Source organism: Pseudopipra pipra, chromosome 13, assembly GCF_036250125.1.
Source record: "Pseudopipra pipra isolate bDixPip1 chromosome 13, bDixPip1.hap1, whole genome shotgun sequence".
Lineage (NCBI taxonomy): Eukaryota > Metazoa > Chordata > Aves > Passeriformes > Pipridae > Pseudopipra > Pseudopipra pipra.
In genome coordinates this window covers 8,440,229-8,464,843 of record NC_087561.1, presented here as the reverse complement: position 1 = coordinate 8,464,843, position 24,615 = coordinate 8,440,229, and the positions used below count along the sequence as shown (strand labels likewise).

At 45.6% G+C, this 24,615-nt stretch overlaps 2 protein-coding genes across 10 annotated transcripts in view; one reads left to right on the top strand and one right to left on the bottom strand.

Moving 5' to 3' along the window:
- Window positions 1–13,576, top strand: part of GRIA3 (glutamate ionotropic receptor AMPA type subunit 3) — a 147,072-nt gene extending 133,496 nt beyond the window's left edge. For 3 of the 5 annotated variants that reach the window (XR_010433988.1, XM_064669849.1, XM_064669846.1), the window contains 3 exons: window positions 8,702–8,816; window positions 10,994–11,241; window positions 11,811–13,576. Coding sequence is in view for 4 of the 5 variants with exons in the window: in XM_064669849.1 (XP_064525919.1) it covers window positions 8,702–8,816; window positions 10,994–11,239 (361 nt within the window). In the remaining variant the exon portion in view is untranslated. The remainder of the gene's footprint in view (window positions 1–8,701; window positions 8,817–10,993; window positions 11,242–11,810) is intronic. The other 2 variants (XM_064669848.1, XM_064669847.1) reach the window with 2 other exon arrangements.
- An 8,057-nt stretch (window positions 13,577–21,633) lies between these two features.
- Window positions 21,634–24,615, bottom strand: part of THOC2 (THO complex subunit 2) — a 47,080-nt gene continuing 44,098 nt past the window's right edge. For all 5 annotated transcript variants that reach the window (XM_064669859.1, XM_064669861.1, XM_064669862.1 and 2 more), the window contains one exon: window positions 21,634–22,489. The gene's annotated coding sequence lies outside the window, so the exon portion shown is untranslated. The remainder of the gene's footprint in view (window positions 22,490–24,615) is intronic.

The window sequence follows — 24,615 nt, the reverse complement described above, 5'->3', positions numbered from 1 at the left end:
AGATGATCTGGGCAGGAGCAGAGCCCTTGGACAATGCGTTCACCCCCAGCTTTTGTGTCTTTTCAGAAGTTATTTCAGTAACAAGATCTGACAAAAAGTCCATTCAGTAGTTGCAGATCAGGCTGGGATTTATAGAGCTTGGGGGAATAAAGTGCCTCATTTGGTTCAGATGGGTCTTTAACCTCAAGCGATGCCCTCTAGAGAGTAATGCTGGATTTGGTGTATCTTCCTGGATTGTTTCTATCTTTATATTTTAACAATACCAAGATGATCATTAGTGAGATTTTTATGGTATTCTGTCAAATTAAGCAGAATGCCTGGGCTTGATTGCTGCCTTTGTCAGTGCCCTGTGTGGCCATGTGCCTGCACGGGCTGGCTCGGGGATGCAGCGGTGGCCACTTGCCTTCTGGCCCACTCAGCTGCATTCAGCAGGACTGGAAGCCCCTTTCAGCATCAACTCCCCTTCCTCCTGCCAGCCAGGTGGAGAAGGCTGGTGATTCTGCGTGATGTGTAGCAGTGAGGGGGTTCTCTGCTGCGCTGGGTGCAGTGGCAAGCAATGGTGCAGTTGTTCAGGGTCGTTCTCCCCGTGCCCTTCACGTATTTACCTCTTGGAGCGTGGCAAAGGTGACACATCCCACATGTCCACAGCAACTGCCCGCTCTGCTTCCTCTGAACTTAGTGTAGATTTGCCTGTGACACCAATAGGAACAATTAATTCAGTATTTTCAGCAGTTCTACCCAAGAGGATTTTAGGAAGCATTTGGAATTAAGAAAATGCTTGTTTGTTTGTGCCTTAATCCACTTGCCTTTCCTGTCACTGTGACGTGGATTTTAGAAACCCAAGCATTTAACTTCTGAATTCTTTGATGTTATAACGTTGTTGGTTGGGTTGTGCTGATGTTGGCAATTCCAGAGATGCTCCAGCCAGCAAGGACAGCTCTGGTCATAAGGAACAAAGGAAAACAATTCCTGCTGCAGAAGTGAGAATGCTCTAAATATGTCAGATTGCTAAATTAAAGGGATTAGGTAAAAATAAGAGGGATTAAAAAAAACTCAAAAAACACTTTATAATGCAATAACTAAGACTTGGTACCACCACGGACTCTCGCCTCCTTCACATCACTGGGATTTGGATGGGAGGGTGATGAGCCCTTTGCAGAGAACAGAGCCCTTGGTCTGACTATGGGGCCACACTCTGATGTGGAGGGAGGATGTCACGCTTCATTAATCTTGCACTCTTAGGAGGGACAGATTGGCCAGACGCTTCCTGTGGCTTTTTGTTGCTCTGATGCCACAAATCAGCCATAAACCTGGCCTAGCCAGATATTAGTCCAGATTTACAGCTGTTCTGTGCCATGCTGTGTGACACAGCCGGAGCCCGGGGGTGTCTTTGGGCGCTGCAATTTCACCTCCCCCAGTGGACCCAAATGGGCAGTACTAAGGTACAGTGAAACAGAAACAGCTTTGCTGTGAATACCACATCCCAAGTGGTGTGTGCCTCCATTTCCACAGCACTTCTCCAACCAGAGGAATTTGGCGTCTGCTGTTGTACTGCTGGGAAAAATGAGCAAGGGCCTGTTGGTGACCACAGAGGATTCTGCATCATGGCAGGTGTGGAGTTTGGTGCATGGGGAGGTCACGTCTCAGGCCTGCTAATGATGGACGAGGCTCCTGGTGACCATATTTACCATATGTTGGGAGCCAGCATCCATCTGCCTGTGTGAGAAGAATCCTCATTGCCACTGGCCTGATATTTCATCTCTGAGTGGACTTTTCTGTCACCGGATGAGATGGACCACATCCCTCCCAGGTGCTGCTGGGGACATGGATATCCTGCTTGAGTAGCCCTGCAGAAGCCATGGAGCCCTCCTGGGACCACTCATGAGCAGTAAAGCTGCAGAGGTTGGAGCTCTTGCCCAGCATTTGACATCCTCCTGAGCCAGCCGGGATCCCTCCTCAGCTGATCAGCTCTTCTGCAGCTTGTTCTCTGCTATCCTGAGCCTCAGCCCTGGGCATGAGTGAAGAAAGGATATTTTTAAGACAAGAGAGGAGCTCTCAATGCTGATGTTATCCTGGTCTTCCTTCAAGCTCATGGGTGATTTCTTTATCCTCCCAGAAAAGCTACATTTTAACTCTCGAGATGCTGCAAGCAACAACGTTGCAAAAGTGCCACACTGTGTTCTGTACGCCAAATATTCTAGGGACCATCGGAAGTGGGCTGATGGTGGAGGTGAAGGAGCAGTAAGACCCAGGTATTGAGAGATGCCAGGGCAGCAGCCCTTGGGCAGTCCCACAGCCCTGGAGATTCCGTGCAGCCCATGCACTGCCCTCTCTGCCCTGCCCCACTCCGAGGAAGCCCTTCAGCTAGTGCTTTGAAGAGCCTTCGCTTGTTACACCTTTACTTTGCACCTCCCATTTCTGAAAGATTGCTTCTAAAAACTCTAAATGAATTCTGAGCAATGGTTCATCTGGTTTGAAGGAACAGCGTGCTGCCTGCCATCTTCATTCACTCTCCTTGGCAGTGTTTGGGTTTGGGTATAACATTTATATTACATCCATTAGAGCATAGAATGGGGTGTGAATTACTCAAAGCTGTTCCAATCATCACTTAAAATCTTTATGGATTGCAAGTAATAAACATAACTACAGCATTGCTGAGACTTCATGCCACTCAGCCACCAGTTAGACACAGCTAAAAAGAGTCTGCAGATTATTGGGTGAGATATTCAAGTCCTAAAGTGACTTTTGCTCCTAATTTTCACTTGCAGTGGTTACCGGCTCTTTGTATCACCTGCTGTGACTTGTGAGGACCAACCCCAAGCACTGGCTACAAAGCCACTAGCATCATTCCTGGAAAATGGCCCTTTCCTGGCAAGACCGCAATGTTCTTTTCATAAATTAACAGTACTTTTCCAAGAAACTGCTCTGACTCTTCACTGCAGTCCAAGTTTGTTCAGGGAAGGGTCCTGTTTGCAGCACTGGCACACAAACACGATGGCCAGTAACTGGAACCCAATTGCCAGAAGAACAGTGTGGCCAGCTTTTGCAATCATATGTGGGACTGCAGCCTGCTGGACCTCTGTCTTAAGCCAGTAGAATTAGTGATGGCAGCAGGTAAAACATCCGGTTTGGGGTTATCGGCTTTAAATAGGTGCAGGAGAAATCATGAAAATGAACCTAAAAGGTCATTAATCAAACTGCCAGAAACCTGTTAGGATTTATAATTTGAGAGGGGCAGAATTTCTCCCTTCCCACTTTTGGGACTAATAAAGATCTATTTCTTTGATGATTAATTTACTTGTCCTCTACTTCAAACTTGTTCTGGCCAGAAAGAAATATTATAATGCCACCAGTTTTCTCAATGGAGATAAAATTTACTGCAACTAACCTGCACTAGTGCTTTGGCAAGAGGAGGCAAAGCAAGAAATCCCTCGGACAGGTGAGGGTGTCTCAAAGAGAAATAAGAAGAGAGATGGCCTCTGAGTCATCATGTTCCCTCTTTTCCATCTGAATGGCATGAATATAAGATAGATAGTAATGAAATGAAATGTAATGAATGCTCTGCAAAGAGCACATAGCACATAGCAGCTCCTTCTCTTCTGAGAGGGGGCATCTGCATGCTGAACATACTCAGCTTGGAGGTGATGTCATATTTTATACAGGATCAGCCTTCATGTCAAAGAAGTGCTGTAGCAATTCCTGAATTTGGAGAGTTTTTAAACTTGAACCCAAAGCTTGGGGGTGAGATTTTAATGAGTGAATGCACATTGTTTTTCAAAAATCAGTTCACTCCATCAGTATTGTCCTGTCACCTGGGGCCACCAGCAGCAGGGGATGCAAAGGGGCTCGTGTCCTGTGCCCAGAGGGGCTGGAGTGCAGCAGGGAGGAGGCCCCAGGACCACACAGCAAAGGGAAGAGGAGGTTCCCTTTGAGATGGTGTTACATTAAATTTGGAAAAAGACTGGCATGGCTAGTTTTCCAGCAGTAACTGAGGGCTGGAGAGGGGAAGGTGATACTGCCAGCACCTGAGTAGAGTCTTCTAACAGGGTAGCAGAGAAACCAAACAGCTGAAACACCGGTAAGACCCACCTCTGTCCCAGGTGTAAAATCATGTTGTGGCAGCCTGTCATGAAGCCTGTAGAATAGAAATCAGCCATAGCAGATGCCTTAATTGTCTGTGAGGGCAATACTATTCCATACGAATAGTTTCTCTAAACTCAAGTCTTCCAGTCATTTGTAGATGTCAGCAAAAAAAAAAAAATCCTAGTTGGGTTTGGTAAAACTGCCCAACAGATCCAACCTCACGTGCTCAAGCCTGGATGAGCCAGATGTACTGGATGAAAAAGACAAACAAAGAAACAACAAAATCCTTCAGTTATGGGGAGGAAGAAAAACACTGCAAGTTTCTGCACAAGGATACCATCCTGTGGCATCCAGAAAGCTGACATCTCTATCCAAATGGCCTCATCTCGGTTTCTTGGTGTACAGAACACAAGAGAGCACAAGCGCTCAAACCTCTGAACGTTTTACTTGGATAAAAGCAACCACACTAATAGAGAGCTGGTCTGGAAACAACATGGAGGAGATGAAAAAGAACCACATCATAAATTAAAGCAAGGAAGAACAGTGGAAGCCACCTGGGAAAGGGCTGAGGACCTCATAGGTTATCCTATACAGCCCATCAACAGCAACCTAGTTAGAAAAACAGCTGAAAGACACAAAATTATCCCAGGAAAAAGATGAGGAAATGGAAGTCTTTTGAGAGAGAGACACAGAAACTGAGGAAATTATCCTCTGGGCTGGACAGGGAGACAAGTAAGTGGCTGGGGACACAGCCTTCCCATGGGACCCAGGCAAGTCGTTTAGTGTCTGCTTTCCTCTGCCCCTGAGGCGATTCAAAAAAAAATCTCCCAATCAAACAAACAGTGCCAGAGCAACCTATGGAAGTTCTTCTTTGTACAGCCATCAGCCCTCACTCCCAAAAGAGCCCTGTGCTTCCCTCCACAGCAGCCCACAGAACACTTGACGACTTGGTGGCCTTGGACTCACTGGCATGGGCTGGGCGCTGGTGGGACCAGCTGGTTGTGAGCTGAGGGGAGGTACAGAGGATTCGTGTTCAACAGGTGAGAAAATGCCAGGATCCAGACATGGCACTCTGCACTCCCATCAGGATCTCAGCTAAAACCATACCTGACTCTGTCTGTTAAATTGAACCAGGCTACACAACTACTCAGAGATGAGCAATCAGAAAATGTACCAGCAGCCAGGCTCACTTTGCAATATATTTATTTACCCTGGGAATTTGGGAGTGGAGGAGTTCATCCCACACCGGCTCACCCTGCATTCCTGAGGCACTGGACCAGTGGTTGCAGAGGCATCATGTCTTCTCCCACCATCAGGTCGCTCAAATCCTGCTGCACGGGAAGCAGCTCATGCATTAGGAGGTCTTGGGATTTATTTCCTGGAAGCTGACAAAATTGTTCCTTTAATGAAACAAGCTGCATTTTTTGCTTCACAAATTGGCGCCTTTTCTTGGACATTGAGAGGGTGTCCTTGCTGAGGTACCAATGTTCATCCCAGTGCCCCAGTCAGCAAAACAGCCGAGCCAAGGGGGCCTTGGAGCTGGCTCAGGCAAATCTCCAGGTCGTGTGCAGGGGGAACGGGATGGGCTAAGGCAGGGGAGGAACAGCCCCAGCAGGGGAGCCCCCTGGCATAGTGACAGCTCCACCAGCAAAGCCTTGGTGGGCCAGAAGCAGGCAGTGGCTCCTTGACACCTGTCTGCCCATCCCATTCGTCTCCTCATTCTGGGACAGATGGATGGACCAAATCACCTCTCTCATACCCAGGCTGAGGGACCTCACCTGACAAACAGGGCCGTGACAAAGTATAGTGAAAACCCCAGTTTAGGCAAATTCCCATCTGTTTAGCTAAGATAATTTTAGTTTACTACTTTTTCTTTTTTTCTTTTTTTTTTTTTTGGCAATTGCGTGTGCACAATTAACTGCAATCTTGGTTTTGAAAAAAAAATACAGCACCCTAATTAGCATATTAAGCCTCCTCATTTCCCAGTACTGTATAATGTTGTGAAAGCTAATCTATAATGTATTGGATGTTATGCAAATTCTTGGTGCTCCGTATGGGGTTTGTAAAGGCATGCAAATTAAAAATAGTGTTTGGAATAGGACTGGGGGGAGGGGAAAATTTGCACAATAAAATATGCAGGTAGGAGGAAAGGTGTTTATAACCTTCTTCCTATTGTTTGTGTATTCTCAGCTGTACAATGCTTTTCAAAGCGGAGAGATGTATTGCATAAAATCTCTCCGAATTGGATGGTTTTTAAATGAAATTTAAAATGAGAGCACTGTTCACTAAACAATAATTCACCCCACTCTCTGCTGGTGCTTGTAAGTGGTAGGTAAAGGCACTCAGCTTTCACTGACTGGCATTTCAGTCATGCACAGCTGCTCATGGTGTGTTTGCCTGGGTGTCACTGGGGGTCTCAACACAGCCACTGCTGTCCAGGAGAGTCCACAGTGGTGGCCTCGCTAGGACCTGGCTGGTGGCCATCAGTAACCCAGCGGGGCAGGGTGTAACCCTTGCAGCACCCAGGGTGTTTGCAGTGTGCAGAGCGTGCTTTGATCCTGTTAATGTTTTATGGCCCTACCTGCAGGAGGATGTAAGTGTAGCTGCAGCACAGCTGGCTTTTTAGGATGCCGCTGGCTCCTGGTGGAGGGGCTCTGTGCCTGCTGCCAGCACCGAGCCAGCAAACATGGTCAGTCTCCTGCGGCTTGTCACCGCCAGCCGTCGGCTGTGTCCGCCTGAGTGCGTACAGCCAGCCCTGATTGATACTTAATTAGATTACAGCTGCCGCTTAAAAATAGCCATTTTATAAAAATAAAATCTTGGCTGGTGTCAGACAGAGCCCTGTGCAGACCAGAAGTGGTGCTGCCTCTCCCTGGGCATCCAGGAAGCTCTGCAGGCAGTGCTGGCATTGCTGCCACTGGGATCAGGGACTGGTGGTTCTCCTCACCTCGATGGCTTTTCCTTGCCCTTGCCTTCCTGGTGGCCTTGGTGACACCACACTGGGTCGTGTCAGTGGGAGTGGGGAGTTCAGCTCAGGAGCTCTTGGAACATGCTCATTTTTATCTGGTGCTGCACAAGCTGCCCAGGCTCAGCTGAGCACAGCCTATCCCACCTCCATGGGCTGCTGCCCTCCTCCCTCAGGGCATGTAGCACCTCCGAGGGCAGCGCTGTCCGGCATCAGCCACCGACAACCTCACAGCCATCTCAGAGGGAGTTCCTTCACAGATGAGGGAAGGGGGCTTTTCTTTACCAGCTACTTCTTCCAGCATCTTGCCCTGCCCCAGGCATGGCAGGGCTTGACCCTCCTGGTCTGGGGACCTTTCCCTAAATTCCATTGTGCAGTTAAGCTTGTATTTCAGGTGTTTTGTATGGGTTGTGCTGCTCTTTCTCTGGAGTGTCTTCCTCTCAGCAGAGTCTCAGGCCCTTTGGCCAAGGGTGGGAGAAAGACAGGGAGCAGCAAGATCCAGACACGAGGCTGGCACTGGGGCAGTGATGGGCTCAGCTCCTGCATCTCCTCCACTGACAACAGGCCTGGATGGACCCAGAGCGGGCCGTGCATGTGTCTGCCTGGTGTTATCCCATGCAAAGTGGCACAGCATGGCTGAGGATAAGGGCCCAGCCCTTTCTGCCCCACCAGCTGCCCTGCACAGCCATGGAGCAGGAATCAGAGCTTTTCAAGCAGGAGCAGGAACTGAGGATGTCCCTTATGCAGGGAGCCTGTCTAATCGAAGTAGGCAGGAAAAAAACCCAAGACATCACACAAGGAGGAAATGGAAATTACAAAACCCGACTGAGAGCTCCTCGGGTGCTGCTTTCCCACAGGAAAGAGGCAGATGAGCTCAGGTACCCTTGGGCTGTGGGCTCTTGGCAGCACCAGTCAGCAGCTGCTTTTGTCCTGCCAACATTTCCCACCCTGGGCACTTTCAGCAAGCGTTTCCATATTCACTCATTTGCTTCACAGAGGTCTGCATTTGCTTATTTTCTGCTGCAGTTCCCTGGGCTGGGGGAGTTCAGGATGCAGCAGCTCCGGGGAGTGCAGCCAAGCACCGTGCCTCCGAGCACAGCTCCTGCAGCAGCAACCACAGGAGCTGGAGAAGCCACCGCTGGCAGGAAAGCAGCCGAGAGCGCTGGCAAAGCCTCCCTCCAGGAATGCACCCTGGGGGTTTTTGCTCTGCAGATGTGCACACACACACACACAACTGTGGGCTGTGGGGGACCGGGAGCCATGAGCACTGTTTGACCGTGAGAAGCCACAGGGGCTGGATTTGGGGCTTCTGTCTGTTAGTGCAATACGAGGGTCCTGCTAGATCAAACCCACCCGAATCCATAAAGCTACTGCAGGTGTCTGTGGGGCACCAAACTGGGAAATTGGCCTTGCTTTGTTTCTACTGCCTTCATTTAACAGTGAGTGCCGATTACTCAAAGCGATATGGGCAGGACCTGGTAATGTAGAGATGCTCTAGAGTTAACTTAAGGGGATGATCCAGTTGCCTGCAGTGTAAATACTTTGTGGCCAGGAACCCTGCTTTATCGCTTTGTATAGTATTAAAGTAGTTTAAAGATTGAATAACATAAAATAACATAATATAATGTTATTTATGTTATTTCCCACGTGAAGAACTCCTGTAAACCTTGCAGTATTGAAACTCAGTGAACAAGGCATCTTAGACAAGCTGAAAAACAAATGGTGGTACGATAAGGGTGAATGTGGAGCCAAGGACTCCGGAAGTAAGGTCAGTCGCTGAAGGTCTTTTTGTACTGATTAGCAATCACATTTTGACCCACTGTTTGTTTATACCAAGAATGACTTTCAGAAGTTGCTATTTACATTTTGAAGGTTGAAAGAAAAGACTAGAAAAAATAATTTAAGTCTCAGAACATGACAGCGTTTTTCTTATATGCAGTAGCAGACTGTAGTTGTAAGTATGTTTTACTGTGTGAGTATTTTGCTAGAAAAACATGCAGAGAGAAGCCCCCAAAGTCTCCCAAGGTGGTGTTTTCAATTAAATGCACAAATTTTAGCACAGTCATTGTGTATTATTCAGGCCAGCATCTTTTCTTATTTTTAGTTTTATTGAAAAAACACATTTTTGTTTCAAAATTATGACTTAGCTTCTCTACATGTCAGTTTGGGAGACAGTCACGTGCTTGCTAAGGATGTAAATTTTCAGGACAGACCATTGATAAGGAAAAAACTCCTCTCCCACCTTGTTTCCCAGTTCAGTCTGAAATTGGTTGGATTTTTAAAAAAAAAAATCTAGAAATCCCAATGGTGAGTCATTACCTAAATGTTGTATATTCCTTTTTATATTGCTTTGAACCATTTTGCTGCTGTAGTGCCCTGTTGCCCACCAGCTGTGCTGTGGGGCTGGCCAGCCTCATGTGGAACCACTGTAGTCTCCAGGGGAGATCACGCTCCTGAGGTGGATCACCCCTTAAATTGCAGGAAATATTTATTTACACCATTCAGTTAAAAGAAAACACAGAGGGGTTTTTTTTCTTAATGCTTATAGACCCATTGGGGAGAAAAACCCTGTAAAAGTGCTGGGCTTGTTGGAGTGAAGGACATTTTCAAAGGCACTAAGGGGAGGAGAAATCCAGCTCCAGCTGAAATCGGTCGCAGTTGAGTGCCTAACTCCCCTGGTGCCTTTGGAAGTGCTCTCTGTAATCATTCAAACAGAAAACTATAATTTCAAAGCACCCTCTCAGTGTCGGAGGACAATTTCAAGTTCCAGCGAAGCCAGTAATAAAATTTCATTGATTTCAGTTGGACTGGAAGTTGCTTAGGGCACAACCCTGTAGCTGTTGTATGAGATAAATTTGGGATCATGGGATATGTGAACACACAGCAGCTGCAGAAGGGAAGTGCAATTGGAAAGAGGTATAAATGAGTAAGATCTTTAGTTTACATGGCAGGCTGTTTGTTACAACTGCATGTATCCAAATTGCTCATGAAATGCACAGACACTTGCAAGGTAGACCCTATTTTATTCTGACTATATGCGAATTTTTCTCTCCTTGGAGAGACTTGTTAACCAAGCTCTGTCAGTGTCTTCTCTGGGCACAGCCAGGTTGCTTTGGCACCTGCCTGTCCGTCCCAGAGTGGTGTGGTGTGGTGTGCCAGCTCAGCCAGGGCTGTGCCAGCTGCCCTTCCTGCCCACAGCCAGCCCGCCTGCCCGTGCAGCAGCAAAAGGGTTGCAGCTCTATTTATTCTGATTACAGAATCCTGTTCTTAAAAAATGCAAGCTTCTCCCCCATCTGACATGTATTGAAGGAAGGTAAACCCTGGCCAGTGATTTTTGGTTTATAATGTCTGTTTTTATTCAATAACTCAGTCTCCCAGAGGTGCTAGTTTAGCTCAGGACTCTGCTGCTTGACCTCTAAGTAACTGACCATCTTCCTAGGGTGTTGGTTTTTTTTTAATATTGAAAAGAAATGTAGATAAATATAGCAGCATCTCAACAATTTTACCTACGTTCACCAGAACCAAGTGTGCAGTGGTTTGGCTTTTTCTTGTTCTGGTTTTGTCACGGCCTTTTCTAAAACCCGCAGTTTTACTCAGCCACTGCTTTCCCCGGCACAGCTTTCTCGCAGTGCCTTTGCCACCAGGGATGCTCGGCCGTAGGCAGGTTTGCTCTGGGACACCAAAGGCCTGGGACAGTCAGTGGCCAAAAATGTCTCATCGCCTTGGAATCAGCCAGGGCTTGACCCGCCACAGGGTGGAAGGCAGAGCAGTGACTGCTGTGCAGCCCCAGGCTGCGGGGATGGGGGGACAGCACTGGTCCGTGAGCCGGACACCAAACACCACGAGTGCAGCTATTCCTGCTAGGACTAAGTACAAAGTAACTTGTTGTCTGTCTGCCCGTCTGCTCCTCACAGCAAAGCTAACGGCGTCGCTCGTTTCTCTTAGGACAAGACGAGCGCTCTGAGCCTGAGCAATGTTGCTGGGGTGTTCTATATCCTTGTGGGAGGCCTGGGGCTGGCCATGATGGTGGCACTGATCGAGTTCTGCTACAAGTCTCGGGCCGAGTCCAAGCGAATGAAACTCACCAAGAACACGCAGAACTTCAAACCTGCTCCCGCCACCAACACCCAGAATTACGCTACCTACAGAGAAGGCTACAACGTGTACGGCACAGAAAGTGTGAAAATCTAGGGGTACGGCTGCGGGCCGGGAGCTGAACCCGCTGGGGTTTCCTCTTTCTCTCTTTTTTTTAACTGTCTGTGCTATTGTGTCGTGAGCATCAGCGGGCTGCTGCAAGAGGGCTTTTGAAACATCGTCTTGTGGCAGTCTTGAAGTGTCAGTGGTTTAAATTTCTGCCCTGATCAGAAGTAAGCTTGGTACCATCCTGTATTGCACACAGTGGTAGCTGGCTTCATGCTGTAGTGAGTAACTCCTTTCTCCAGCATCGTGCTGGTTCAAAATGGAAGTATTTTGTTAAATGCTTTAAAAATCACATCTCTCTTGCTGCTGATCTCTTCCCCTTTCTTTTTTAAATTATGATCAGGTAAGTGCTCTTAGGAAGTCTCAAAAAAAATCTACAGTAGAACAAAAACTTCTACACTAGAATTTGTGATTTCTAAAGCAGGAAAAAAAAATAGAGCTGAATTGCTGAAAAATTACTCTGGAAAAGCCTGGTTAGCCCACAGCCTGTGCCTCTCCCCCGGCTGAGCTCTCCTGCCCCTCGCTGTCAGGCAGTGATGAAATCTTTCTGGTTTTATTATAGATCCTCACCCTGACAGCATGCAAGAGGAAAAGCAGCAGAGAATGTGGCTACTTCATGGATTTGGACCACCTGAGCCAGTCGTACTCTCTCCGAGGTGTCAGGCATGACACGCGTTGATGATGGTGCAATGTACTTTTAATAGGAAAAACTGATTTTTTTTTTCCTTCAGTGCCTTATGGAAGACTCTGAGACTCACAACAATGCAAACCATCACTGAAATATTCTTGCTTTGCTTGAAAGAAGTAAAAGAAAAGAAGAGAGGAAAATGAAAGAAAAAGAAAATTAAAAAAAAAAAAAGAGAAAAAGAAAATAAAACAAAAAAAAAAAAAGAAAAATGAGAAAAAGAGAAAAGGAAAAAGAAAAGGAAAGGACTGGTAACAAGATATTGGTATGTGAAAAAAAAATTCTTGTAAAAAAAATCAGTGCAACGAAAGCCATTCTTTGATACCACTGCACAGTAACTGAACTTGTGTCCTGAAAGCAAATCGCAGCCGGTTTCCTCAGCCACCCCAGTCGTATCAAATTATGAAACTCCTCCTGACACAAAGCCTCAGAAATCTGCTGCGTGCGAACGCGGACCGGCCTGCCACTGCTTGTAGGAGCTGATGTCAAGATGTTTCAGTATTTACTTACAGTGGTGTGATTTTATTTTTTTTTCTGAGCCACTTTGATCTTTCCAGCTAATTTGAGCAATCCTGTATAACAGTAAAAGGTGTAACACCTGAAGAAAAGAGTCTGTGCATTCAAACCAATTAAGGTCAATGACTGTGAATCCGTAAATCCAAAAGAAGGGAATTTGTGGAACTGCATGTCTTGCTTCCAGATCAGTAAATTAATTCCTTGACAAGGTAGCTAAAGTGCAGGCAGAAAATATTGCATTCCTTTTTTTGTTCTATCATCAGGCATACCTACAGGTGCTTTATTAAAATGACATTGGGTGGCTTTTAAAATAAAAAAATAAAGGAAAAGCTACTTGCTGTTTAGGTTCAGACCATATATCTCTTTTCTTGCTGTGCATTTGCATTTTAATTCACTGTTTAATATCAAGCAATGAAGCAAGAGAAGGGCAGGTTAGTTTTTCCCAGGCCTGCTTCTGCTTCACCCCAGTTCTCTCCCAACTAGCACTGTGCTCAGCTAATGCTTCTCAGTAACGGTCCTTGTAAAACAGAAGTAAGGGAAGAGGATAGTAACTCAAATTAGAGCTGCAGTTCCAGAGTAATAGTAAGCGATCTAACATGACTCCTGCTAGTACTGTTATATTATATCAGCTCCTGCCAACTCTTGTTTCATGGCTCCTGGTGAGAGGATGCTCCTGTCCCTGCCTCTCAGTGAGGAGGACACCGTGCTCTGCCAGCTCTGCTCCAGGCAGGGGCTCGCTATTACTCACATCCAGCGTCTTAGACAGCAGCATTTCAGCCTGGAACCTCTGCCTGGAAACTACTTAACTTCATCTTTAAAAATAAAAAATTTAAAAAAAAAAAAAAGGGAAAAGACAAAAAAAAAAAAAAAAGAAACCACAAACCTTTAAACATATTGTCAATCACATGGGAAATGTTCAATGGAATATCTGCATACTAATTACCTCTAATCGACAATATGTATTTTCTGTAGTTTACGATATAGAGTTTTATTTCATCAGTAACATACAACGAAAAAGAAACTCATTTAAACCAGTCTGACCCTTAGGAGTTTAGTTTGCTGATGATAGATTTGAACTTTTAATAGGATTTAAAAACAAAAACAAAAAAAAAAAAAGAAAAAGAAAGTCTCGTAAAAAATAAGTATTTCCAACAAACTGTAATATAAAATCATTTTAAAAGCTCATAGGAGAATAATTTATTGTTCGAGTTTTTAACAAGATATTGACAAAAAAATTGTTGTTTTGTTTTCATTTTCTTTTCATGAAACTGTGATCTTTTTTTTTTCGACTTCTGAACGCGATCACGTCCCCAGCAAGGGCGAGCTAAAGCTGTGCGGTTATGAGTTGTATTTAAAACAAACATTTTTCTTAAAAGCTGTATAAAAGATGTATGTTTATCAGATCAATTTTTAAGAGTGGAGGCTTCACACCAGTGAAGGGAGTTTGGTAAATGGTTCGATATTTTTTAAACTTGCATGTAAAGCTAAAACAAAATGTGTTGAGTGCTTACCAATTCCGGCTACCAACTTCAAGCTATTGGAAGTCCGGCAGTAGTCTCACAATGATTTGTTTTGGTATATTTTTTTAATTTGTTTTGCTTTGGGGGATTTGGGGGTTCTTTCCTTTTCTTTTTGGGTTTTTTTCCTCCTTTTTTTTTTTTTTTTTTTTTTTTTGTAATTTAAGTTCCTATTTTTGGTCGTTGAAACTGCACTTCAGTGAGCAGAAAAATTGCCAAGCAAACTAATGGCTGTAAAAGCATAAACTGCATGTGTGGGCATCAATTACTGAGCCTCATTTTGATGAGGTGTTGTACAAAGAGTTTTAATACATTTTGTAAATAAAACTGTAAAGAAAAAAAATGAAAGAGCCTGCTTATCTTTTCATCAGAAGGGAAAGAGTCTCTCCCTACTGCTGTCCCTTTGAGCAGTCTGGGATGCTCCACAGGTATTTACCACAGAACCCTCAAATGGTTTGGGTTGGAAGAAAACTTAAAGATCATCCAGTTCCAACCACCCCACCCTAAACTCACTGCACCAGGTTGCTCAAAGCCCCATTCAGCCTGGCCTCAGGCCTCAGGGGTGTCACCGGTGCTTCTCCCACCACACTGCTGGGAAATGCATATTTCTGGTTTGGTACCCTGCAAACCAACTAATTTATTGTTTTCTAGATGAGTGAAGCTGATTGATCCTGGCCAGGTCCAAGGGGCACCCTGTGGGGAGCAGGGAAGGGGCAGGGGAGAACCCTCAGGACTCCAGCCAGGGCAGGAGATGCTCTGCCCCTGCAGTGGGCAGCAGTGTGGGTAAAAACATTCCTCAAATGGTGACTATACAGATGTATTTTCCTATAATTCCCACCTTTTCAGCAATGCTTTTTTAAGAAAAAACCTTCACCAACATTGCAACTAATCCCAACTCAATAAATTAGAGTTTACTTCATCCATAGCATGTTTTTTCCGAGTCACCACAAACTATGAACTGTAGGAAGTAATCCTGATATTAAACAGGATTAAATGGAAAAACATACATGGCAATCACTGATATCTTTTGCAGCTCAGCATCCAGCACCCAGCAGGTGGTCTCAACCATGGGGCTGCTTCAGCCTGGCCCCAATCCCTGTAGAACTGCTGCCAGCCACTGCTGCTTGTTTTATGTGAGCACATCAGTGGGACACAGGCTGAGCCCACCACCATGTCTTCAGCCAAGGCTTCAGCAACAGCAAAATAAGCTCAGGAATAAGCAAGGGCTAAGTGAGAAAAATAAACAGCAATTATTTGACCCTAAACATCCTACAAGGACAAAGGCTTCGGGTCGTGGGTGTGAGCAGGCTGTTGTGCTGGGCACACCAGGCTCTGTGCCGGGCCATCCTTCTCCTGGGAGCAGGGACACGGGCCTTTCTTGCCTTGGCCCTGGGATAGCCCGTGCTGAAATGAGCCTATTTATATGTAAAGTGCCCACACAATGAATGCAGGGAGGCATGGAAAAAAATATTGTTCTGTCCTTTAACCTTCATTTCATGCTCAACGTCCAGGCAAACGCGGACAGGCTGCGTTTTCTAGAGAGCGGTCTTGACCTGCTCCCTGCTGCCTGACAGCCAAACACAGCCCTGCACCAGCCACGGGGGCGAGCAATGCTCCCTTCCCCGGGGACCTGCCAAAATGGGCCACTGCCAGCAGGGCTTAATGTGCCCACTGAGCCCCAGCACTGAAATGGGAGGACGTGAGAGGAACAGCAATGCCAATCCTGGCCCTGCCTGAGCAGCTGGCGTGGTGCTGCCCCACCAGGGTCTCACCAAGCACCAGGTCCTGCAAAATGAGCGTTGAGGTTTTCTAATACATTTGAGTCAGGCAAAACAAAGCAATTAGGGTGAAGAGACACAGCTGCACGAGTGAGCTGAGAGATCCTGGCCAGCTGGGACAGGGTGGGAGGTGGCTCCACATGGGATTGCAACCACAGGGATGAGGGGCAGGAACAGATCCTGGGCCAGGCTGCAGCTGTAGGGAATCCAGAGTATCCTTGGGCTACAAGGACAGTGCACTTCAGGCCAAAACCTGGACTTCACTGCATAGGCTGCAGCAATGGCAGCAGGGCTGCACCACAGCCCTGGAATGCTGGGCTCTAACACACCCCAACGTGACCTTGTCTCTAGGCTTCGTCGGGGGGGAATAATATAAGGAAAAATTCAGAGTAATGTATCCAGTTTCCAGAGTCATCAGTGGGAGAAAAAGGATGTCAACAGTGTTAAAGTTCAGGCCTAAAAACCCAAAGCAATAGCAGCTCCTCCCCACGGTACAGAGCACACCTGACAACAAAATAAAATCCATACTGTATCATTATGGCATAGTTTTTCCTTCAAGGGTTTTGTGCAAAGGACTGCAACATTTATTTTTTTTTAAATAATTATTCTTTATGGCTATTTAAATAATAATACATCATGGATATCAAAATTAAATTACAAAATGTCTTTGGTTCTCATATTCATCATTTCAGTCTGGAAAATTGGCTCTGTTTTGCAGGCAGCAATACATAAACAAGATCTGGATAATGATAGCTCTATTCAATTAACCTGAAGGATTTAAGTACAGAGATAATATTTGCATGGATATTATAAATTTCAAAGTAATATTAGCTCAGAATATAATACATCTAAAATTGGTATCAGGGAGGACAGTGCCCCAGGAGCAGCAGTGCCTGCAGCCCAGCGCTGTGCTGAGCCACACTCAGTGCCCCCGTGGCACTGGGGCTGCAGGAAGAGCCCAGGCTGGCATTTCACCATGGGCTAATTCCAACGGGGTCAGGGCAGCCACTGCTGCATCGTGCCCAGCCCAGGAGCCTCAGGCTGAAGCCCCACCACCACGATGGGACACCTCTCATGTATGCCCTGTGGGGAGACAAATTTGGCTAAAATTCACCCCTGCTCCCACAACATCCCAATCCTGCTCTGACTCTGGGCTTCCTTGTCTTCGTTTCATCAGTCTGAGAAGGACTGATGAGACTGGTTTGTAATATGGCAGCAGCACTGCAACAGCATCAAGAAAAGTGCTTTCCAGCTTCCCCCAGGCGCAGGCATTGGCAGCAGCTGCCCCACAAGGCAGGCAGCAGCCAGAAACCACACGGTATCCAGAGAGGAGTCTGAGCAAAGGAGCTGCCATACACACCTTACAGCAGCATAACAGTAAAACCTCTGCCCTTCCCTAATGGAGTTGATCAAGCTCACTGGAAGCACCTGCAGCACTGGTTTTGCTGGATGCCATGGCACTGGCAGACTTGTGCTGGGTGGTGGTGACTCCATGGGCTGACACAAAGGGCAGGATAATGAAACCTTTGTGTACACACTAAGTATTTATTTATTGCTGTTTCTAACATTGAAATGTTAACCCTAAATTATTTATACCATTGTGGCATTTTAGGATGACAGGACATCTTATAGCAGAGCAAGGGGGGAAGATCCCACTCTACAGCAACTTGCAGTCAGATGAGCAGGAATGGGCAGCAGGAGCAGGGAAGGTGCCATGAGAAGTGGTGGAGCACAGGTCAGGGGAGAGCAGAGCCAAGGCAGAGCAGAGGCTTTCCAGAATCATTTCCCACTGGTGAAGAGGCTGTTGACACCTCCAAGCAAGCAGGCAGAGCTGACACTCAAGGTGAACTTGAAGCTAATTTGTAGCAGCAGATGAGGATTGAAACCAGGATGTGCGGTGGCACCTGGCCTGCCCCAGCAGACAGTTACAGGGATTCTCCTGTCATCCGTTTTGTTGTGTTTTCAGGTCTTCCTTACTTTATTCTACTTTCAGGAATGGAGGAGCTGAAGGCAGCAGAAAAAAAAACGAGCTAAAGCCAAAGGGAGACAGCTTGAGGAAGGGCTGGACCTGCCATCTAAGAGTGGGGACCTGCACAGAGCCAAGGAATGGGGCTGAGCTGGTGACTGGTCCACAAGGGGTTAACTGGGCTCCAGGCAAGAACCCAAGCCTTGATGGCAAGGAGAGGGTAAGGCACTTAAAGCCTATAAAAAAAGGCACAACATAAACTGCAGCCCTGATGCTGGTAATGACTGGTGCTTTAGATAATGTTTAGCATATAAATAAAGTAATTGACCAATTAATGAGCACATGGCAGATGCTTGATACGCTGTAACAAGTAGGGAAGGGTGTGATATAACACCAGAAATTGATTAAAGGAATATAAAAGCAGAGCAGTGTGGGAGAGCAGTGCCTGGGCCCTGGGCCAGCTGCTGTGGGCAGGTTTGGGGGCAGGGCCACAAGAGCAGGGAGAGGGGACAAGGGTTTGGTCCCTGCTGCGGGGGCAGAGTGGGGCATGGTGGACAGTGAGGGAAAGGAGATAACTGTGGGATAACTTATGTGCACTTGCAGCCCAGAAAGCCAACCATATCCTGGGTGGAATCACAAAGAATTGTGGACAGCAGGTCAAGGGAAGTGATTCTACTCCCTCTACTCTGCACTTCTGGGATCCCACCTGAGATCCCACTGTGTCCAGCTCTGGGGCCACAACATAAGAACATGGACCTGCTGAAGCGAGTCCAGAACAGACCATGAGGCTGGAGCCCCTCTCCTATGGTGGCAGGCCCAGAGTTGGGGCTTTCCAGCCTGGAGAAAAGGCGGCTCTGGAAAGACAGAGCACCTTCCAGTACCTGAAGGGGCTACAAGAGAGATGGAGAGAGATTTTTTCCAAGCCATGGAGGGATAGGACAAGCAGGAACGGCTTTAAACTGAAAGAGGACAGGTTTAAATTAGATCTTGGTAAGAAATTCTTCCCAGTGAGGGTGGTGAGGCACTGGCACAGTTGTCAGAGAAGCAGTGGATGCCCCATCCCTGGAAGTGTTCAAGGCCAGGTCGGATGGAACTCTGAACAACCTGGTCTAGTGGAAGGTGTCCCTGTCCACGACAGGGCGTTGGGACGAGATGATCTTTAGGGTCCCTTCCAATCCCAGCCGTTCTATGATTCTATAACGTCAGGGTGGATTAGGGAACAGGGAGGGGGATCTGCTGCCGTGCTCGGCGCAACACTGACATGCAGCGGCCGGGATGGGGGGAAACGCCGCCTCCTGCGACCGGCACGATCAGAGCCCTGGGCGGCCCCGGCCCGCGGTGAGCACCGGGCACCGCCCGCTCCGGGGACGGCTGCACGCAGCGAGCCTCGGGTTTATCCCTCCCCTGTCCTCGGTGAAGCAGATTTTTAATATCATTCCAAGCCTTTCGACAAATATTGGATTTGAATTCCAAATATGGGCTGAGCAGGCTAATTACCCAAAAAATCCTGCAAAATTAATGTAAGAGCCACGGTTTGATCTGAGGCAAATAAATATAAATGGTGTTTATTTAATATTCCCCTGCCCTTTAAACAAAGGAAGTTTGCCAAAGTTGAGGCGAAATGCCTTATTATGGAATAGCTGAAGCCATGACCTATCACAGATGCTGCAGATTACACAGAGCAATTAGAACATCACAGCAGACAGGGCTTAATTAATGGGTGCAGGTTGTCCCCCAGGACCATGGGCCAGGACCACCACCGACCCAGCCTTGTTTGTTCTTCCCCACAACCCTCTCAAATGTAGTCATAAAATCACTTAGGTTGGAAAAAATTTAAGATCATTAAGTCCAACTCTTAACCCAGCACTGCCATGATCACCACTAAACCATGTGCCCAAGTGCCACATCCACACACCTTTCAAACACTTGCAGGGGTGGTGACTTCACCACTTCCCTGGGCAGCCTATTCCAATGCCTGATCAACCTTACAGGGAAGAAGTGTTCTGTAATATCAAATCTAAACCTCCCCTGGAGCACTGAGATAATTTCCTCTTGTCCTGTTACCTGGGAGAAGAGACCTGGCTACAATTTCCTTTCAGGTAATTGTGAAGAGAGATAAGGTCCTCCCCAAGACCCCTTTTCTCCAGTTAAATATCCCCAGTTCCCTCAAACACTCCTCATCAGACTTGTGCTCCAGACCGTCCCCCAGCTCTGTTGCCCTTCTCTGGACCTGTCCAGCCCCTCAATGTCTTCCTTGTCATGAGGGGCCCAAAACCGAACACAGGATTCGAGGCATGGCCTCAGCAGTGCCTAGCACAGCGGGACGGTCACTGCCCTGGCCCTGCTTCCCACACTATTGCAGATCCAAGCCAGGGTGCCATTCTTCTTGGCCCTCTGGATACAAAGTTGATTAGTGTGCCAGTGGCATGAACAGCCAAACAACCTGGCCAGCTCCCCTTCTTTCCATGCTTCCCCCAGCCCTCTGGGACTCACTGACCCCCCACTTTTTCCACTCAAGGTCTGTGGCATGCCCCCTGCCTTGAGCTGTGCTTTAATTACAAATCCCATCACCAAACCCTCACTGACATTTCCACACATGCAGCCAAGTCCCTGCAGAGACCCATGTAGGATAGAAGGATCAGAACAACTGGTTTTTTTTTTTAAATCTCCTTGAGGTAGAAAACCATCCTGTACGCAGGAACTTGGTGAGAGACTGCTCCTGTAGCGCAACATAGCAGAGCACACCCAAGTTACCCCAGCCACAGCATGTTCTTTCACAAAGTTGTTATTTCCCTCTACTGTGGCAGTTTACTGTGGGTGTATCTGCACTTGCAAAACCAGTGGTAGTCAGCATAAGCATCCCCATCCCAAATCTCTTCTCCTCTTCCCCCACTGCTCCTCCCACATCAGGGGTGAAGCAGGTGAGGGATGAACCCTCCTGCCAAGGCAGGTACACAGTTCCTCAAAGCCAGATTTTAAATGATTGTTTCAACTCACCTTTCAGTGTCTGGGATGCCAGACAGTCCCCTGGTTTTTGGGTGGTCACACTGTAGTCAGTGGCCAGGGTGACCTCTGCCCAGGTTCACCCACCTCGCTGTGACAGCCCCGAGCCCAGGGCAGGCTGGTGGCTGCAGCCCCAGCCAAAGCCCCACCTCTCACACTCCAGGAAATCCCAAAGACTAGATTGACTTTGATAGAATTATTTCATTTTAGAATGCCCTAATAAGTTAATTAAAAGTCTGAGCATTTAGCTTGGCTAGTCTCCTTTTTAGGAATTCTTTCTCACCTCTAATGAGCTGGATAACTCTTACTCAATTCTCTTCCCAATTTGTCTGTGTCTTCCTTGCACTGCAGGGCAAGGGTTTGTAATCTTCTACAATTCACTCAGAAATAACCTCTAATTAATCAGAACAAAGCTAATCACAAGAGTGTTATTGATCAAGTCTATAAGCACTAAAATTTTTTAATATTCAGTATTTCAAATACAGCCACCACGACAACACCCCTCTGTCCCAAATCCTGAAAGCACAGAGCACCAGGAATGCTCAACTTCTGATTAAAGTTCCCTTTCTCTGGATAATTCACCAAAACACCAACAAAACAAACCCTCAAAATATTTAAGAGACAAGTAAGTCTCTGTGTTTAATAGTATTAATACTTGATCCAAGAGGAGATTTTAATGAACTCTGGATGAGGGATAAATGCCTCAAAGGAAAGGTGTAAACTTGACTGAATGCAGGAAGGCAAACCCTGACACGTGTGTCACTTCACAGTAGGCACCACACTCTGTAACCAGCCCTTCTATTAAAGGACAGGTGCAGAGGGCTCCTCAGCAAATTCAGGAACCACCCTCCCACAATTCCAACTAATATCCAATTTTTATAATAATCCCTAAAGCAATGAAGTGACCACACAGAGAATGATTTACGACCCATTGAGAAAACTATTGTTTATTTAGAAAAAAGGTTACACTAGTAGAATTCAGCAGATAAAAAAATTCTTTTTTTTTTTTTAAAAACGTCATTGTGAAATCTTCAGACTAAAGTTCAGCAATACAAAGCTCCTGTAGCTGTAACTGAAACTTAATTTATTTCAGTTTTGAAGAGAGCATTTCCAATCAATCTAAAAACAACATGACAAACAAAAGGTGTGACAAGGGACAACTGAGCACAGGTTTAGGTTGGGATGGGACAGGGCTCATTCTTTGTTTCTTTAAACAAGTCAACGTTATACACAATATACAAATAATCTCTAAGCATTGCATGAAAACAGTGCTCCCACTTAACTTTTGTTTTTTAGTTACTGATATTAAAAACAGGCCAAGTAATAAATAAAAACTGAGTTTAAATGAGGTAAATCCAAAAAGGTTCAATAACTGTTTATTTGTGGTTTTCAAACATCTAAAAGAATGCAATTTCAAATTGAAAGAATTACTAAATTCAGGCAGTATTTTCGACAAACTAAGTGGAACTATGTACACATGAAACCTCATTTGCACTATGGCAACTGTTTGTTTGCAGCACATTGTGCTAAAATATGGAATAGGTAACACTTTCAGCCAGGTACTGAAAATAAATGTGTAAGAAACTAAGCAACAAGTTAAAAATACAGTAATGTACAACTTAACAATTAAGTCCTTAGCACGGGGAAATAAAGCAGAGAACTGAATAATTTAAGGAGATGCAGATGGGTCCTCTTCATTCACAATTTTCTGTGCAATCTATACTCTGGAAAATACATTTCTGGTCACAGCTGGATATCTTCCCATTTCAATGTCACCTGCAACAAAGGCATCCATAATTGGAATTAGATTTTGTTCAAATGAATGCTGATCTCACAACTTCACAATTTGTTCCATTCACAACTCAAAGAATAATGGGGGAAATAAAACTATTTTCATCATTCTCTAACTCTATTCCCCAGCAAGAACTATATTAACTTAAGCACTGCATTGTAAGTAGTGTAACACTAATTTAAAGACACAAATAGGAAACAAGTAGTCACTTGTGAAGGTATAAACTCTTTTAGGAGTATGATCCCCTCACAATGTTACTAACTCTAAATTAAGCAGGAAATAAATGCAGTCAATCAGATATTGTACATTAGGAAGAATGTTAAAGATCTAACAAACAGGAGCACAGGACCAGATTCCACAACTCTGTTGCTACACAAAGCACTTTTTCGTACTTCACTGTGCACACAATGTGGTGCTGTCAGTATTCCAGGCCAGATGCTCCAGTTTACACAGCTGGATGGGAATTCCACTGTGCAGCTGACATTTACCTGAGCACTTGTTACTTACAGTCATCAAAACACAATTGTGCTTTTTCAGCTGATGAAAATCCTCACTTTACACTGAATTGCTAGTCAAAACTTCACATTTTATTATTAAAGAAGCTGCAAGTGCTCTGTAGTGAACTTCATCTACCAAGACTGTCTTTTTTCTTTTTTTCCAAAGTAACATTTAAAGAAATGGGGAAAAAACTGAGCTCCATCCAGAGTGATCAGATGATACTGGCTATGAAGGACAAAGAGCCAAAAAAATTCCATTAAATTCTTTCCAGAAAGTTCATAGTTTTCAGTTTGGAATCTATTCACAGAAGTATCTTCATCATTTTAAGAAGATAAAAATATTAGTACTAAGAAGCAATAACCTGAACTCCCATCCTTTCTACTGCAATAACCTGAACTCCCATCCTTTCTACTACTAACATCTTTCAAAGAGCACATGGTATCAGCAAGTGCTTTGTTACCCAAAACCCCTCATGTGCCCTCACCTTCAGTGGGTGAAGGAGCCACGACACCAAATGGAACAGGAGACCCTTTTTGCAATAAGCCCCCCTTTGCTCTTTGAGGCCACAATCCATGAGTGGAGACTTTTCCCAGAAGACATTTCCAGACAATTGAAAGATTTCAGAATTCAAATGTTGTTTCTAGTTTGTTTTGTTGGACCCTCATCAAAACATCCTATGTTTATGTAAGCAAACCTGCAATCCTTAGGCCTCTTGAACAAGGATTTCCAGCAGCAAAGCACTTACACCTTTCAGATTTGGTCTCTGTTAGACACAGGCAAACAGAAGAACTGGGGACTATGTCACAGTCTTTCCCTGACAACCACTACAAGGGAGCAGTGTTCATTTCAGAGTCCACAGCCAATAAATCTCACCGCTAAATTTTGCCTTAAGTATTCTTAAACTTGATATCCATATAACTGAATTTCAAAACCAATGAGGTTGGAAGGGATCTCTGAAGACTGTCCAGTCCAACATCCTTGCTCAGAAGGCAGAATGAACTAGAGCAGTTGTTCAGGGCTGTGGCCTGCCAAGTTGGGTTTGGAGTACCCCAAGGATGGCAGCTCCTCTCACCTCTCTGGGCAAACTGTGAGTTTCTGACCACACTCACAATATCCCCATCTTCCAATGGGACTCACAGCAAATCCTGTCTGTAAGTGGTAGCATCACTTTCCAGACCAGCCAAGACAGTCATGAAAAGAATAATTTTCAGCCATCTTATGTTGCTTACCCAACATAATCACACTTTTTAAAACGTAAAACTGACCACTGCTTAACGTAGAAAGATTAATAGCAGTCTGTGACTGAAGTTGCACAGGTCAAGTGAACTAATTTTAAGTTTCCTGGGGCATTGTCCTTCCCAAATAACTGAAAACAAAATATTTTGAAACTCTTAAAATGGCTCAATGCAAAGAGGAGAAAAAATCCCACCCTCACACCTGTAAAACAAAATATAAGGGTCCACATATATGCATAGGTCTGAAAAAAACCAAACCCTAAAACATTCAGGGTACCATCAACTTCAAAGAACAACTGACTTTTCCAAAAGATCCAGTCTGAATACATGTTAACCAAAATACCCTGAAGTTTCTTTTCTTTCTTTAAATAGTCAAT